The sequence below is a fragment of the Ahaetulla prasina genome, chromosome 7, assembly GCF_028640845.1.
Source record: "Ahaetulla prasina isolate Xishuangbanna chromosome 7, ASM2864084v1, whole genome shotgun sequence".
NCBI classification, from domain to species: domain Eukaryota; kingdom Metazoa; phylum Chordata; class Lepidosauria; order Squamata; family Colubridae; genus Ahaetulla; species Ahaetulla prasina.
The window spans coordinates 60141788-60158526 of NC_080545.1; the positions used below are offsets into that span (position 1 = coordinate 60141788).

Below are 16739 nucleotides of genomic sequence, written 5' to 3' on the forward strand. Positions count from 1 at the left end.
CATTTATATTCTATACGATTGCTCTGTCTCTGTAAGGGGAGGTTGATTTTTTTTTCTAATCAACCAGCTCAACACGGAAGGCCAACAGTTATTACGTCTTAGTGTTACAACATTTATTTCCATTTGTCATTTAATTTAATTTTATTTGTCAGTAAGGGTTAGGGTTAGGTTTATTTGTCAGTAAGGCACAGTAAGGTACCATATTTTCTCATGTGCCAGGGTTGGAGGAAGATGCTAGATAGGGGGATTCCTTTTGAAGAGCGGTGAGAACACTAATAACTACTACTAATAACATCAAGTCAGGGAAGGGGGTTAAGATATGTAAACCCAAACAACTTCTGGGAGTACAAGATTTCTAAACTTAGAGCTGTGTTTCTATATCAAGTATAATGGTTTTTAGAGTATATATAATTAGAACATTTATCAAATTGGAATATTTGAGTAATTGACTCAGTTTATCCTTATTTAACATAATCACAATCAAAGCCACACTAGAAGATGTTACAGGTAAGGCCTATAAATTTTATAAACAAATAAATAAAAAATAAAAAATCATGCATAAATGAAAAATGGTGAAGACAACAGGTTTGAATCCAAATATTAAAGTGCACCCTACTTTTTGGAATTGGCTTTTGAAAAAAGAAATGGGATTCTTTTCTGTATTTTTGCTCAATTTATATACAAGTAGCAAATGCCTGCTTTTTTCTGCTAAAATCTAATGAAACAAACTTCATTTACTCTAGTTTTTAGGTACTTCGCTGAGAATATTAAAAACATATCTATGTTGGCAAAATAATTTCTGTCTAATCAGGAAATAATCAATAGGATCACAGACACATATACATACAAACAAACAAACAAATAAAATAGCTGGCCACTTACCTCTGTGCTGATTGGGAATCATCCGATCTGAATATGTAAAATAAAGTATTTTTGTGCAATAAATGGAAAACTTTAGATTCTAAGTGTTCATCTTTAACTTCAGCAACTGTAAAACCCAGTAAAGGTTGGCTCTCTAAAGCAGCTACATCCTAATATTAAAAAGAAACCCAGAATTAGACATGACTTTTCATTTTTGAAACTGTACCATACGAGAATGTTTCTTGCAATTCTAGGCCCATACCAAATTCTGAGTTCGATTCTAAATGTCCCAGTTATGAGCAAACAGGAATTATTTTGGTTCAGATCCTCCAATCATGGTATTTAATTAATGGCTCAATACATAGCATTTCTACCCTACATTTCCTTCCAAACTCATAAGCATGAATAGAAGGGTGATAACTCTCTTCCACCATTGTCTATTTAGGCTTCATGAAGTCACCCAGTTCTCTTGAAATCCATCAGAATTGCTGGCTGTTGCTAATGTATGAGAATAGTGAATTCCAGCTATATACTGTTCATTATTTTGTGTGAATCATTTTACATATTTGGTTATTTTTTCCCCAGTGATTTGTTTAAAGATAGTCTCTATATTCAGTTCAGGTGCCCTTCAATTAATGACCGATCAAAATTATGTCAATGCTGATTGCAAGGACTTATGAGCCTTGCCTGAAGGTATGGCACTGCAGAGTCTCCGCAGTCTGTGATTGTGATCCACAATCTGTTCACATTTATAACAGGTTACCTAGTGTTCTCCATTCATGTGTTCACCATTTGCAATCTTGCCTATTAGCTTTCCCAGAAAACCAGCAGGGAAGGTCCCAAGCTACTGTCACCTGCTGAGATGACTCCCTCTAGTTTCTGGTGGCTGGATGAAACAAGTTCATCCAGAAATGATAGCTTGACAACATGATCACTTAATACCACAATCAGGAGTGCTGAGATTGTGGTCATTGAGAGAAACAGTCATGTGACCTCCCACTTATTGACCACTTTGTTCAACGACTGAGGATTCCAGTGTCAATTGTGGTCATAAGTCAAGAACTATCTGTAAACGGAATCCATAGGAATACAATTCCATCATTCTGCCTATATGAAGTGTTTTCTGAGTTTTTCATTTCTTACCTCACTAGCAGCATATGTGTATAGCACTTTATTTTTTATCACAAACCACAGATGCTTCCATGGTTTCTTAGTGCCCTTTGATCTGTACAAGTAGCCACTTATTGAAGAATCTTCTGTATTAGCTGATACCTATAATGAACACAAGTATGTAGTTTAATTACAAGAGAGTGTATAACTGCTCCTCTCCCTGGTGTACTGATCATTATTTTCATTATAATTCTGCAGAAAACAAATAGCTTCAGTTAAGCATAACTGCTCACTACATTTATATGCTACATTTTTGTTAATTTACTGTCCAAATGCTCAAATTGGCTTTTCAGCAACTTTTATGCTCTATGTTACTTTCAGCATTTCCAAAAAACCTAGGGATCAGTCTTTCTCTTCTGCTAATCAGTCCTCCTTCAGTCAAGTAGAGAAGGGGTCCCCAACCCCCCGGCCACTACTGGGCTGCGGCCCCTTTGGAACCGAGCTGGGCAAACGGTGGGTGCTTGTGTGTGCACGTGCAGGTCCCCTTGCACGAGCAGCGGGCATTCACATATGAAGCTTCATTTGTGTGATTGGAGAACTCACACCTGCAGCTCACATGGAACCATCCCCTCCCCACCCCCTGGTCTGCCCAGCTGGAAATGTTGGACCGCTGAAGTAGAGAACTATTTTTAAAACAAACAAAATATTTTACAAATGTAATATAAAAAATAATGTTTGATTCAAATATACTATGACAAAGCTATGAAAAGTCTTTAAGAGTTTTGTTTGCTTATTTCTTGGACTTATTTCATGTTATATTCTCAAGGGACTTCAGAACGAACGAACAAAAAAAATTTACAATTAGGTCTTATTATTAAAATCTGATTAAATAGATCAGATATGTCAAATTCAAGGCCCAGGAGCCAGAGCTGGCACATGAGGTGCTTAGATCTGGCCTGCAAGGCTGCCTTAGAAACAGTGAAGGACTGGGCTCTGCCAGCAAAAACAGAGCTCGGGAGAGCTGTGTGCAGCCCTCTCAAGCTCCATTTTCGCTGGCAGAGGGTTGCAGGCCATCACACCGAAATTGGAGCTCACAAAGTCCCCAGGTGGCATTCCAAACTCAGTTTTCGCTGGCAGAGGGTTGCAGGAGGCAATCACAGCTGAAACGGAGCTCGGGAGCTCATCTTTGCTGACAGAGTGCTCAGGCCACCACAGGTGTCCCCAATACAAGTGATGTTGAGCTGGCCACACCCACCCCAGCCCCCCAAGGTCAAACACAACCCTGATGTGGCCTTCAATGAAATCAAGTTTGACACCTCTGAAATAGATCAATCAGATACATATTTTAGCTTCTACTCTGTCTATTCCATTTTCTCAGAATCAGAATCTCAATAAGATACCCAGAGGAATTAAACTGAACAACAGTCTTCTGAGAATTTCAGAAAATATATTTCCTAGCCTCTAGACCTACCAGGGATTGTGTTACTTAATCTACTATACTCCATTTTCTGGCTAGTCTTCCTCTCATTACTGCTTTTCCTCACAAGACAGACAATATTTTTCTCTATTGTTGAATCTGATGCTGCACTTGTGTTACTTAATCTACTATACTCCATTTTCTGGCTAGTCTTCCTCTCATTACTGCTTTTCCTTACAAGACAGACAATATTTTTCTCTATTGTTGAATCTGATGCTGCACTTCTATATTCACCTAGGATCAAACCCATTTCACACAATGGGACTTATTCCTGGGTAAAAAGGAATGTGCTATAAAAGACATTTTACTATCATTCCTTTTGCATCTGAGAATACCCTATGGGCAATTTGTCATTTTAAGATCCTTTTTTGAACAACAATTTTATTTTCAATTATACATATATAGGCTGCATATAATGCTTGTTGATGCCTTCTGGAAGTGTTGAGCTATAATCTTTCACCTCCATGACCAATATGAACATTTTAAGTCTCTACAAATGAAGCACATTGTAATTCATTATTTTGATGCAATTCAGCTTGATCTGATGGTGGATAAAAGCATCAGATTTTTTCACACAGAATACATATAATTCCTATTAAAACTAAAAAAAATTACTAGCATTTACCTTTCTATAAAGGTATGTTTTAATCAAAAATTACTGTAACTCATATTAAGAATCCCGAAGAAAAGTTGAACACAGGCAAAACTCAAATCTCAACATTCTCTAAATGGTATTTTGTATTTCACGTAACATCGCATAACATTCTTCCCAATATAAATTAAAAATTAAAGCAAAAGAATTGCAGCAGATGCTAAAAGGTTTCCAATAGCAGGACTAGAATATAATTATACTGAAACTACATAAATAATTTGTGTTCAGTAAATACTCAGAGGGAGCCAGTCTGGTGGAGTGATTAATGGCTTCAGGCTAGAAACTGAGACACCCTGAGTTCTAGTCCTGCCTCAAGCACAAAACACTTTGGGCCAGTCAGCTCCAAGCCCATATGAGGGAGGGTAGTGTTCATCAACCAATCACAATCCATCTCTAAGGCAGATCTGATACTAGCTTATAGAAGCCCTATGATAAGAGGTTACTAATTAATCTTGAAGTGAAGCAGAACAGAAAGCTTAATTGGATCTAGGTTGACATCAAGGCATTATCTAACTTTCTGAACTCAGAGCAGGCCCAGCCTTGGAGAAACTCCATTTTCTCCTCTACCCAAGATTCAGATAAAATTTGGATCCAATTTGCAGATCTGTGTCATTCACTAAGAAATTTTTTAATAGTCAAACTTCCTATTAGAAACTGTCAGCAAATGTTCATATTGATTTGATTCTGTTTATGTAGCAAAAAGCTATTGAGGGCAGCAATGTGTCAGACCTCAGACATCCTACCAAAAGAACCCCATACTAAAATGCTAAAGCTTAGCATGACCACAAGAAATTAATAATATTTTTTTAAAAAAGTTTCCTTTAGAGTTAAAATATGGTGAGATCTGGAAATTTCAACAAAAGGGACAATTTTCTTCTGGAATGCTATATCTAGGTTTATTGACGTTTATTGAATGCTATATCAGGTAAATTGCAATTTGACATTCCAGCCTCAATTTGGGAGGATTTTGGAGTTTTTTTGCAATCTTTTTTCTAATTCTAACCATGGTCTCCCCCAAAAATTACTGATACTGTAGCCTTTGAAAACCTTCCTCCCTGGCCTCCAGTGTATCAGAAATAAAATTTATAATTTGATTGCTAAAATCTAATAAGGCACCTGTAGAAGATTTTTTACTCCCAGAACTTTTGATGACTCATATTGATTGATGGGCCCCAGCAGGGTGTTCACCCATATAAATAATATAGTTGAATTCCAGTCAGATAAGGAGTTGCCATTATACTCCCCCTATATAAAAAGGGAGACAAAAGTGACCCAAAAACCTACAGACCGATAAGCCTTATTGGCTAAAATGTCTGTGAAACATCTGTTAAGCAAAACAGAAAACAGGGTAATGGAAATAAATCTCTTAATGGAGGAATGAATGAGCTGGATTCAGACCAGAGTGCTCCACAATAGATAATTGTTTGACCTTACACCAACTCATAACAATTAACAAATGGCAAGAAACTGTTTACCATATTTATGAATCTTAGTATGGCTTTTGATTCTACAAACAGAAACATTCTATGAATGAAATTGGCTGGCTTAAATATGGAACCCAGACTTTTTTATTGTTGGTTAAGTTCCTCTACTCAGAAACCTATTTTGAAAGTCTGTATATGTGTTAATAGTTCTCTAATAAACAGCATACCCACCCAAAACGATGTCAAGACAGGACTGTATTCTAGTCCCAATGCTTTTTAATTTCTGTGTCAATGATTTACCAGGATTCCTGTATGCTGCAGATACTCATATGCCAAAGACCCATGATAATTTTATTCTCTAATATGTTGATAACATGGTTCTAATAGCACATTTCCACATAGGCCTGAGAAGACTGAGAAGCTAAATACCTACTGTGCCCTTAATTCTTTAAATATCAATAAAACCTTATCTAAAGTATTTAGCAGAACAAGTGTGAAATATATACGGGAAATATATGGAGAGCCTATTGAACAAATGCATTTTTAAATCTATTTAGGGATGGGTTTTACCAGAACTGGTCATGGTTAAAAAAAACTCATTAAAAAAGAAAAAAAAACTCATTAAAAAAGAAACTCAGCAAAGGCAGAGATAAGAACTAAAAGATTATACAAATTTAACTACAATTATTTGGGTATCTTAATCCTTATGCTGAAAGTATTCAAGGCAAAAATAGTCCAGTAGTGACCTTTGCCCAAAATTGTGGGGCCTTTAATAAAGCTACCCCAAATTGAACAAATTCAGACCTGTTTTTTAAGATGCATACTGGGAACTGATAAGAACACATCTTCCCCTGTGGTCTGGTATGTATTCCTTGCACAGTCACTTAATAACTAAAATATTCATATACTGGCAGAGGATCCATTCAATGAACCCTGACAAACATTCCAAAATATGCCTAACAGAACAGATAAGTATGGCCCAGCCCAATTCCTGGGTCAACCAACTTTCCAAAGTTATTTCACAACATGGCTTTTCTACTCAGCATCTACTCTTAATGACCTTCCAGGCAGAGGAAATTTTAGCACTCAAATCAACATAGAATTAAAAGGTTAAAAATAGAACCCAGAATTGGCTAACAATAACATGTTGGCTAACAAGAATATATATTTGTTTTCTGAGGTTTTCACGGGTGTTTGTATATAGGTCTTTGGTTGTTCGGGTTTTCTCCCGTGTAAAATTGGAAGTGTCTTGGCGACGTTTCGACGAAGTCTCATTTGTCATCTTCAGGCTTCAGCTTCGTGCTTCTGGGAGCAATGTGTGATCGCAGCTGTTTCTTCCTTTTAACTGCTAGTGGGGGTTTGAACTGATTGGGTGGGAGCTTGGCTGTGCTCTGATTGGATGGGGTTTTTTTTGTGCTCTGATTGGCTGGGGGTGTGTCCTGTGTTGGTGGGGGCTTGTTTGTGCTCAGTTTAGTCTGTGTTGCAGTAGCTTTTGAGCTGGTGAGCTGCATAGCTGTTGTTTGGCTTTGTGGTGGTGCTACATCTTCATAGTGGGTGTCAGTCTGCTGCATGTATGGATTGGAGGGGTTTGAAATGGCTAATGTTGCAGCTGCGGTCTGGCTTCTGGTCCTTGGTCGTGCTTCATGATCAGTGTGGGTTTGGGTCTGCTTTCTGGGTGGATGTGCGGTGGTGACATCCTGTGTGGACCTCGTGAGTGTGGGTCTGGTGTCATTCCTCGTGTTAGGGACTCGTTTGTCAATAAGGCGGGTTTCCAAATGGCTGGTAGGCGGGAGGTGTCATCTCGTTTGTTCATGCTGTGTGGGCGTCTTTCTATCTCAATGGCTTCTCTGTTTAATCTGTTGTTTAAATGTTTAGTTTTGGCGATAGTTCTGGTCTTTTTAAAGTCAATATCATGTCCTGTGACTTTAAAGTGTTGGACCAGGGAAGAAGTTGGTTCCTCTTTTTTGAATGAGTTCTTGTGTTCTTCAATGCGTGCACTTATTCTTCTGTTGGTTTGTCCAATGTATGTGGTGGGGCAGGCGGTGCATGGGATTTCATATACTCCTTGATTTTCTAACTCAATTTTGTCTTTGGGGTTTCTTAGGACAGCATTCTGCACAAACAGAAAAATATCCACCATCCTAAAAAACCCCAAAGACAAAATTGAGTTAGAAAATCAAGGAGTATATGAAATCCCATGCACCGCCTGCCCCACCACATACATTGGACAAACCAACAGAAGAATAAGTGCACGCATTGAAGAACACAAGAACTCATTCAAAAAAGAGGAACCAACTTCTTCCCTGGTCCAACACTTTAAAGTCACAGGACATGATATTGACTTTAAAAAGATCAGAACTATCGCCAAAACTGAACACTTTAACAACAGAATAATCAGAGAAGCCATTGAGATAGAAAAACGCCCACACAGCATGAACAAACAGATGACACCTCCCGCCTACCAGCCATTTGGAAACCCGCCCTTATTGACAAACGAGTCCCTAACACGAGGAATGACACCAGACCCACACTCACGAGGTCCACACAGGATGTCACCACCGCACATCCACCCAGAAAGCAGACCCAAACCCACACTGATCATGAAGCACGACCAAGGACCAGAAGCCAGACCGCAGCTGCAACATTAGCCATTTCAAACCCCTCCAATCCATACATGCAGCAGACTGACACCCACTATGAAGATGTAGCACGACCACAAAGCCAAACAACAGCTATGCAGCTCACCAGCTCAAATCCCCTGCAATACAGACTAAACTGAGCACAACCAAACCACCACCAACACAGGACACACCCCAGCCAATCAGAGCACAAAAAAACCCCCATCCAATCAGAGCACAGCCAAGCTCCCACCCAATCAGTTCAAACCCCCACTAGCAGTTAAAAGGAAGAAACAGCTGCGATCACACATTGCTCCCAGAAGCACGAAGCTGAAGCCTGAAGATGACGAATGAGACTTCGTCGAAACGTCGCCAAGACACTTCCAATTTTACACGGGAGAAAACCCGAACAACCAAAGACCTATATACAAACACCCGTGAAAACCTCAGAAAACAAATATATATATATATATATATATATATATGTATGTATGTATGTATGTATGTATGTATGTATGTATGTATGTATGTATATAAATAAACTTGAGAAATATCTGTCATTGAATCTGACACAATCTTTAAGAAGGCTCTATTCTGGAGCAAGATTTGAGTTACTGATCTCCATGGCCAAATTTGGGCGCTTCCTCCACTTGGCTTTCGAGAACATGTCGTTGAAAATATTTCTTATATTTTGTTTAACTATCAATTATATGCCCTGTTAATCTTTAAACACCTATCATTTCTTTTAGAAAGAATAGCCCACTGGGATCCTAACCACAAATTGTCATATTTCCTTCTGGGCTCAAATGTACATAGAACTGCTAAATTTATAACTAAGGGAGTGGTTTTATGAACCACTGTATTCTGTAAGGGAGATTTATTTATTTGATTACTGTCTCTTTGTATTATTAACACATATATATTTTATCACTTTATTTCTTCCTAGCTTACTGCAAAATTGGACTATGTACTATATTTGATTTGATTTGTAAGGTCATAAAACTAATAAAAGACTAATAAATCAATAAACTACTACTATTACCACTCCCTCTCAACTCTAGGAAAGAGGCAAAGACAGAAGAGTTCTGAAAAATTGACAAATTGGTTTCAGAGCTTTCATTATCTTGGTAGAGCTCTGAATTAGATGGGAACAAGAGTGATCTAAAGCTTACATACTTTTGGAGCACATTTTAACTTGGTCTAATGTTGCCCAACTATGATTCTCATTTTGTAACAAACTCCAGATACAAAACATTTAGTGCAGTGTATAAAACTTTTAGTGCATTATATAAAAACCTTTAAGGCTGCCGCTTCAAAGCTGCCAGTCTACCATTGTGGCTTATCAACACATTCAAATTAAGATAAATAATGGTGTTTCATGGTGTAGATCTAGTCATGGCTCCACTTTCACTAGCTGAGAATAAGGCAGGTAATCTTACCTACATTTCCCAGAAAGAATATTGGGGGAGAGAGGGGAATCAGAAAGCAGTAAGAACAGAATAAAAATAAACACTGTTATTCTATAGCTACTATCTTTGAAAAGAGCAACAGTTAGATGTCAGTACATTTGGTCTCTAATTAAGCAACAGGTCTTTATTAGTAAATACCAAAAAAAATAGTACTGAGAAGATCTGACATACTTCCTTCAGTGCAGCTGGAATTTTTTTCTGCTTTCTGCCAGATGGAATACTGTGCAATACTGTAGACAAAGCATTAGTTGGTGATCGGTGATTTAGTGGAGATCCATTTTTAGAAGTGTACATATTATCTGAAATCAAGGTAATAGTTGCAGTTATTTCTGATTCAGAGAACTAAAGGACTAAGTTTTTAATTTATCATTTATTAATTTTATAAGCTATACATCCATCTCTGATTATATTGGTATACAATATTTCAAAAACAACTTGTAGCTTTTAAAAATGTCTTAATGTTCAAGGGATTGTACAGCTATTCTGAATGTTTTGCTTTCTCATTACTTCTGAACATAGGTGAAAAGGCTTGCAGGTAACAATTTTAATGTCAGACAGATGCAAGTTTTTTTTTTTAAAGTAGCAGGCATTATAACTCAAAATGGCTGACTGTAAATAATTTAAAAGTATAAACAGGATAGGTTTAATCAAGAAATATATTTTCATGCTTGAAGAACTACAATATTATAAACTAAAAATGTTGCTAAATAATGCCTAGGTTTTATATTTAGGATTTTTTTGTATTTAACTCTTGAAGTACCATTTTAAATGAAAATTTACTATTGTAATCCTAAAAATTCTAATCCCTGAAAAATAACCACAGTAAATATATGAGCAAAAGTGAAAAACAGGCAAACATTTAATTTTACCCTGTTTCTGCAGCTCTTTAAAGCAATGATCACACACTCTTGCAGGGTGATTTTTCATGTAGTCTAATCCATGTTTATTTGATGAACAAGCCTGGCAGATTATCTGAAAAAAGAAACAGGTAATAAAGTATATTATACACACAGACCTTTTTCAAATGCATTTGTCTCCATTTTTTCCTTCTTTTTTTAAAGCTAACAATCTTAATTTTTTACAACCTTCCCACAAGCTCTGCAATGGTGCCTTCTCCATGTCAGAGTGAATTCACTGGTACAAATCATACACATGGTAGCTCTGGTATCAGGGATCCAGATTGGAGCTTTGGATCCTACAGGTCTGTCTTCTTCTTTTTCTTGGTCTGCCTGAGGAAGAATGAGAAACATTGTATGCACAAAAATACATTTACAGGCTTTTTATTTTTATTTTTCTATTTTTTATGTAGAAAAGTACATATTACAGGCTCATTATCAATATCAGCACAATTTCTTAGATTTCAATGTATATTAGAAGGGGAAATTAAATTTTTATTTGAAGGATAAACATTCTCAGCAAGGTAAAGAAGGCCCTCTTCTCATATCTCATACAGTCAGAGTTGGGCAAAGATGTTTAGGCCATATAGACTATTTTCCTGTCCAGTACAGGAAATGCAAAGTTAGAATATACCCACCCAACAATAGATTGCTCAGCCTTCTCTTGGGTCCCAATGTACAGAAAGAATTATAAGGTCTCTTGAGTGTTGAGCATGACATGGTTTCACTGTTTATAATTTCACATAAAAATGTATACCTTCTGGAAAGAAAGCCTACCTCCTCCAGACTTTTAGTAGGGTTAAAAGTGATTCTTTTTTTGGTGTAGTCTTCAATTGACTGAGAGATAGTTTCTAACCATTCATCTCTCTCTGTAGCAGAACTGTTGGAATTAAATACGCACACCAGTTAAGCAACTTCTTTCAGAAAACATCGCTAAGTAAACTTTCCTTTGACTTTATGAGGCTTTTTTTTTTTTTGGCAATACTTACTTTGCTGAGAGGATGAAGGATCGTTCTACACTTTCTATGTTCAATTCGTTTTGATAAGCTTCATGGGTTGGCTTCTTGACCTGGCAAGGTAGTAGAAAGTATAAAAAGAGAAACGTTCTATCACTTGTCATTCACAAGTCCCCAGCCACAAAGCTGGTTTGCATGGCAGGACTAACCATGCTATGGTTCATTAATTAATTTGGGCCATTCTTCTGATTGTGTCTGTTGGCAAGATTTGTAAATGATCAAGCCTAAGGTGCCATGGAAATAAACCAGTGAGCACGAACTGACTTTTTAAAAAAACTGAAAAGAATAAGCCATAGATAAGCTCAGTCATAGGCCATGCCTATCTGTAGAACAGCCAGCAGATAAGTTCTCCTGAAATAAGCTGGAGAATGGTGCTTATTTGTGAGACCTGATAAGGCTATATGATGTGAACTGGCTCAAATGATAGAACTGAGAACAGTCTAACATACAACCAGAAAATCTGACAAGCTGTGGAAAAAACTTGCCATCTCTGCTGTTTCCCTGCACTGCTTTTTTATTACTACCAAGCTTTTCTGAAAATGAGACTGCTAATAGTTACCTACGTTTGGCAGAATGATCAGAGCAATTGATTTCTCAAATAGCAATTTCAGACTGTTAATTTTGGTGCACAAGTTCAAACTATGTTTTACAAGACAAGCTACTGTACAAAATAATAACTCACTTTCATTCCAGCCAGCGATAGCATGTTGTTGAGTTTATACATTCCAGACTGCAGAGGAGTTGTATACAACAGGGTGTCATTAAACTGCAAAGTAAAATATTTTTTTCATGTAACTGATACACTTACATATCAATTTACAACTGTACAAGTCTGGTGTAGAAGGTCTACCTTATCCCCATCCCCTGGGCATATAGCAGAATGTTGTGAATAGACATGAGATTTGTCTTCTTCCTTAGGACTTTTCCTACCCTTTTTTCAAGAGTAAAATTCAGATTTCAATAATTTTTATATTTACGAAGAATATAAAAATTGATAAAATTTCACTGATAAAAATGAAAACATTAATATTAATTAACTGTCAATCCTTTAGGATAGACCCGAACAGGAAATACGTACTCCACAGGAAAACTAGAATTATACACTTTATTGAAATTGGTTGTAACAACAGAATCTTGGAAATCCAAAATATGTGTTACCTCCCATCCTTCTTATACCACAGTGAACTAGAGAAGGCATTTGTCTCATTTGCTCCAAATATATTTGTAACTTGAAGACATATTCTGGATTTTTTACAGCAATATATTGGAGAAAGCAGTGGAAATAGCCAATCCTTAAAAATAGCTTTTTTTAATTTGCAAGATACACTTAAGTTATTTGCTTTGTATGAAACAATGGAAATCTTGCAATGTATTTTTAATTAACAAACATCCCCTCCACTGCTATTTTCCCCCTGCAACTGGGGAGGTATTTTGCCCAAAAATACTAAGATCACACTCAGCCTCAAAACTAATAGACATACACCTACAAATGTATCTAATTGCTCTTTTAAAGCTATTCAAGCTAGCAGTCACCCCTACTTCTTATGGGAATGAATTACCCAAGTTAATTAAATGCTGTGCAAAGACATTATTTCTTCTGTCTGTCTTAAATCTTCTAATTAGCTTCACTAGATGAAGCATATCCTAGTGTTTTGAGAGAAAGAAAATCTTCGCTCCGTTTACTTTCTCCATGCCATCCTGCCTTCCATACACCTCAGTTATATTCCTCCTATCAATCATTTCCAGTTTAGTTGGAAATGATTGATAGGAGTCTGGATGGGGAGAAACAGGCTCAAGCTCAATCCCTCCAAGACAGAGTGGCTGTAGATGCTGGCACCCCGGTACAGTCAGCTGCAGCCGCGGCTGACTGTTGGGGGCGAGTCATTGGCCCCGATGGAAAGGGTGCGCAACTTGGGCGTCCTCCTGGATGGGCGGTTGTCTTTTGAAGATCATTTGACGACCATCTCCAGGAGAGCTTTTTATCAGGTCCGCCTGATTCGCCAGTTGCGCCCCTTCCTTGACCGGGATGCCCTATGCACGGTCACTCATGCTGTTGTTACCTCTCGCTTGGATTACTGCAATGCTCTCTACATGGGGCTCCCCTTGAAGAGCACCCGGAGGGTCCAGTTAGTTCAGAATGCAGCTGCGCGGGTGATAAAGGGAGCCGGTTGTGGCTCCCATGTAACACCACTCCTGCGCAGACTGCACTGGCTACCTGTGGTCTTTGGGTGCACTTCAAGGTTTTGGTTACTACCTTCAAAGCACTCCATGGCTTAGGACCGGGTTACTTACGGGACCGCCTACTGTTACCGATTGCCTCCCACCGACCCGTGTGCTCTCACAGAGAGGGACTCCTCAGGGTGCCGTCTGCCAAGCAATGTCGGCTGGCGGCCCCCAGGGGAAGGGCCTTCTCTGTGGGGGCTCCCACCCTCTGGAATGAACTTCCCCCCGGACTCCGTCAACTACCTGACCTTCAGACCTTTCGCCGCGAGTTGAAGACCTATTTATTTACTCGCGCAGGACTGGCATAGAAATTTTTAGCAGTTTTAATATTTTGATATAAATTACTTAGGGTTTTTATGGTTTTAAATAGTTTTAATTTGGCCTGATATTTAATAAGATTTTTAATAATTGTTTTTATTATGTATATTATATACTGTTTTAGTTTGGCTGTGAACCACCCTGAGTCCTTCAGGAGAAGGATCTAAAATCTAATAAATAAATAAATAAATAAAATAAATAAGTTTGCAGCCAACACACTCCAATCAATTCCTACTTCCAGATCTGAGCAAGCAAACAGAATACACAAAGCAGCTGGAAAAGTCCAGGTGATGTTTATTTATTAAAAATTAGCAAAGATTTTAACTGGCAAAAAGAGGATGAAAGGCAGATAGAACCAAGGAAAGACTCTTGAAGTCAGGCAAACATTTACATTACCTACATATGTGTACATTAAAAGGACAGATCTTTTAGAGTCATTGCAAACAACATTGTTGGAAACTATCATGGACAGTCCAAAGCAAATGGACTTTGGTTATTTTAGTCTTAAGCTTTTTTTTGTTCATAACAGCAGCAGAACAGAAAGCAGGTCACTTAGATGATCCTTCTATTCTGTGCCATATGAAAAAGTTCTATGAAATCTTACATTACTTGCTGGTCTTTAAGCTGGAATTGTTATTATATGGAATTTGTTGTATTGTAAGTAGAATCTTACTTTTTCTGCAGATCAATATGATTCAGTGATTGGTTCATAAATCACAACAAGCTATGATTTCATTTTGTTTGGTTTCAGCTAAGTCAGCTATGTACATTCATTCAGTCAGTATTATTGATAAACAATGATTTATGGCTTAGTGAGATGTAGGAACCTAATCAGGTCATTGTTGAAACATACTCCAGCTTTCTGAATTCATTACATATGGCAATTTTTTGCATCTTAAGTCAGATATTTAACATATTGTTAAAAGAATTATGTGATTATGAAATAGATATTTGAATTGCATTTAGTCATATACCAAGTACAATTCAAATATGTTATAGATGAAAAGTAATTTTTACATTACAAGAAGTGAGGTGCTTGTTTGAACTTTGAGGGGAATCTTTCTCAAGAACAAAAAGACCATGAAGACCACAAACTATGGAGGAATGGTTACTGAAATTCACTTATGGAATATTAATGAAGCCACAATAAAAGAAAAACAGTAGCACAAATTGCAAATGTAAATTATTCAAAACCATTAGCTGAAATTGCTAGCTGTTGGTATTTAGTTCTCCATTAAAAATTACTTTAGCATTAGGGTGTGCATCTTACCAAAAAAAACATTCTTGGCTGCATTACTTTCCGGGACAGTTTCATCAATGTACCTTCTTTCAAAAAAACCTGGTCAACAAATAGATACAGAAAATCAGCCAAGATCATATAAATCTCCTATCTAGTAGTAATGTACTAAACTCCAGACTCTTTGATACGCCCTTGTGAATATGCTTTCCTTTTAACCTACCTCTGCAGCAAGACAGTAAAGTTGCTTCTTACCCAAAAAGTAACAAGCCTTACTTTCCATGCAGCGATTGGTTCTTCTTGGCCAGAAAAAAGCCAGTGTTTGCAGTTGGGTAGAACATTCTATGCTGCTTTTTCCAAGCCCAGAAAAAACAAACAAGCTTTTTTCATGATTGTTTTTTTTTAAATATTGACTTTTGTGAATAATTTACTCTAAAACAAAAAGAGTCAAGTTTAGGAAAAGCATTAGACATTGGGTGCAGAAGAAAGGAAGTTGCTTGGACCTTTGATGAGGAAGTGGCAGGAAAATTCTATTGATTTAGCTTTCGGGTGGGAATAGAAAAGGTAAGTACTGCCACTTACTTTTGCTTGCTGTATTTTAGGGAGCTTTTGCATGGGCTCCCATGATTGGGAAACTTTGGGACTGCTACATGGAGCCCTGATTGAAAATTTTATCAAATTCTATCAAACCTTTGATTGTGTTGACAATGGCTTCACCCAACCTTCTTTTAGAGCTTTTGAAGATTCTTTAAAAGATTGTTCTAGGATCAATGAAAAAGCCTGTGCTTTCAGAGCTCTACTAGCATCTTTGAATGTATTTTGGATCTGGATTTTTTAGTGGGGGGGGGGCGCTTACTCTCTTGATAAACCTCCCCCTCCCCCCAAAAAGAGTTCCTTCAGGCTCCTTTGTGTAACACAGAATGTTTCTGTGTTTCTGTAAGAGATTGTATTGCATTTCCTGGTGAAAAAATACTGCTTTTCTCCTTGATCCAGCTTCAGTCTCTCTCAGCAGTTACTGGAGCCGGGTTATTGAGAGTATGTGTATGACCCTTCTAACAAGTAAATAAGGCCATAGAAGACAGATCCCAAAAATAGTTTAAAGTTTATGGGATAGGGAAGCAATTTTTGCATGGGAGGAAAGGAATAGAGAAGCTAATTTATAATCCACAGACTACATTTAAAACTAGATGCTAGAAAGAGTAAGACAAGGCTGGATTAATCTATGTAGACCTTCACGGAACACCAACAAGCACATAAAACAGTGGACTGTGCTTTTGACATCATACTTTGCTTTGTGGCATCTTCTGTAATGGCAGTAACTGTCTTGCTTTTTAAAAGAAACAAAAGTTAACATCCCAGGTAGGGATGAATAATTATTTTTTTTCTTTTCAGAGCTGTTAATCTGCAAAGGGAATGAGAAGAAAAATTTCAATCTATA

General features: G+C 37.4%; 1 protein-coding gene across 2 annotated transcripts in view; it reads right to left on the bottom strand.

Annotated features, from left to right (window-relative positions):
* Positions 1–16739, bottom strand: part of FGD6 (FYVE, RhoGEF and PH domain containing 6) — a 69435-nt gene that overhangs the window by 858 nt on the left and 51838 nt on the right. The window contains exons 12-20 of one of the 2 annotated variants that reach the window (XM_058191408.1): positions 15335–15403; positions 12206–12289; positions 11497–11576; positions 11285–11387; positions 10697–10840; positions 10481–10583; positions 9783–9910; positions 2005–2133; positions 883–1031 (exon numbers count right to left, since the gene is read on the bottom strand). In XM_058191408.1, coding sequence (XP_058047391.1) covers positions 883–1031; positions 2005–2133; positions 9783–9910; positions 10481–10583; positions 10697–10840; positions 11285–11387; positions 11497–11576; positions 12206–12289; positions 15335–15403 — 989 coding nt within the window. The remainder of the gene's footprint in view (positions 1–882; positions 1032–2004; positions 2134–9782; positions 9911–10480; positions 10584–10696; positions 10841–11284; positions 11388–11496; positions 11577–12205; positions 12290–15334; positions 15404–16739) is intronic. The other variant, XM_058191409.1, reaches the window with a different exon arrangement.